This window comes from Tupaia chinensis, unplaced genomic scaffold (assembly GCF_000334495.1).
Source record: "Tupaia chinensis unplaced genomic scaffold, TupChi_1.0 Scaffold000704_1, whole genome shotgun sequence".
NCBI lineage: Eukaryota > Metazoa > Chordata > Mammalia > Scandentia > Tupaiidae > Tupaia > Tupaia belangeri.
Genome location: NW_006160227.1, coordinates 1,479,314 through 1,479,958, shown reverse-complemented (window position 1 = coordinate 1,479,958; position 645 = coordinate 1,479,314). Strand labels below are relative to the sequence as shown.

Here is a 645-nt window from a genome sequence, read left to right as displayed (position 1 = left end):
GGTGGGGCCCCCCGCCCGCACCACCTGGCGCTCCCGAGGCCCGCTTAGCCGCGCACTGACCTGCAGGTGACCTGCTTGGTGCTCATGGTGGTTGGGTTCGGGGGGCCGTGGTCGCTCCGACGCCCCTCGCTACAGCCACCGCCGCCGCCTCGGCCTCAGCCCGGCCCATCCCGCGCAGCCGCGTCACGCCGGCGCACTCCGCCCCTCGTGTGTGGCAGCCTCGTCGCGCCGGCCGGAAACCTTGCCGCCGTCACCAATGGTTTCGCACCCTCGGGCGAGGCCGAGCGGTCCTCTCACCCTAGCGCTCCGTGCGTTTCCCACCTTCGGGGCCATGGTTCCCTCGGCGTCACCTGCTGGTCCTCCTGGCCTGGTCCACGAGCATGCCTCAGCCACCGCCCGCGTCTCTTCACCTCGTCCTCACCGGGGCCAGGCTCCCGCCTCTCCCTGTGCACCTTAGCTCCAGGCCCCTTCCACCCAGCTCGCTCCCGCGGCGCCGCCTCCCGCGTGCCTTCTGCACGCTGCTTTTCCCAAACCGCCGCCTTCACCCCGGGCTGTAGTCCTCATTGTCGTTCCTGGCCTTTTCCTGCGGATCGTTTTTTATGCCCTTTGGTGGGAACTCCAAAAGTTGTTCTTGGCGCGTCCCTC

The 645-nt window shown here is 69.6% G+C and overlaps 1 protein-coding gene across 1 annotated transcript in view; it reads right to left on the bottom strand.

Moving 5' to 3' along the window:
• MKRN2 (makorin ring finger protein 2) overlaps positions 1-188 on the bottom strand; it is a gene marked incomplete in the record, with an annotated part of 24,667 nt that extends 24,479 nt beyond the window's left edge. Inside the window, 1 exon segment of the mRNA XM_014592474.1 lies at positions 61-188. Within this exon segment, the coding sequence (XP_014447960.1) occupies positions 61-86 (26 nt within the window).
• Between the last annotated feature and the right edge of the window lie 457 nt (positions 189-645).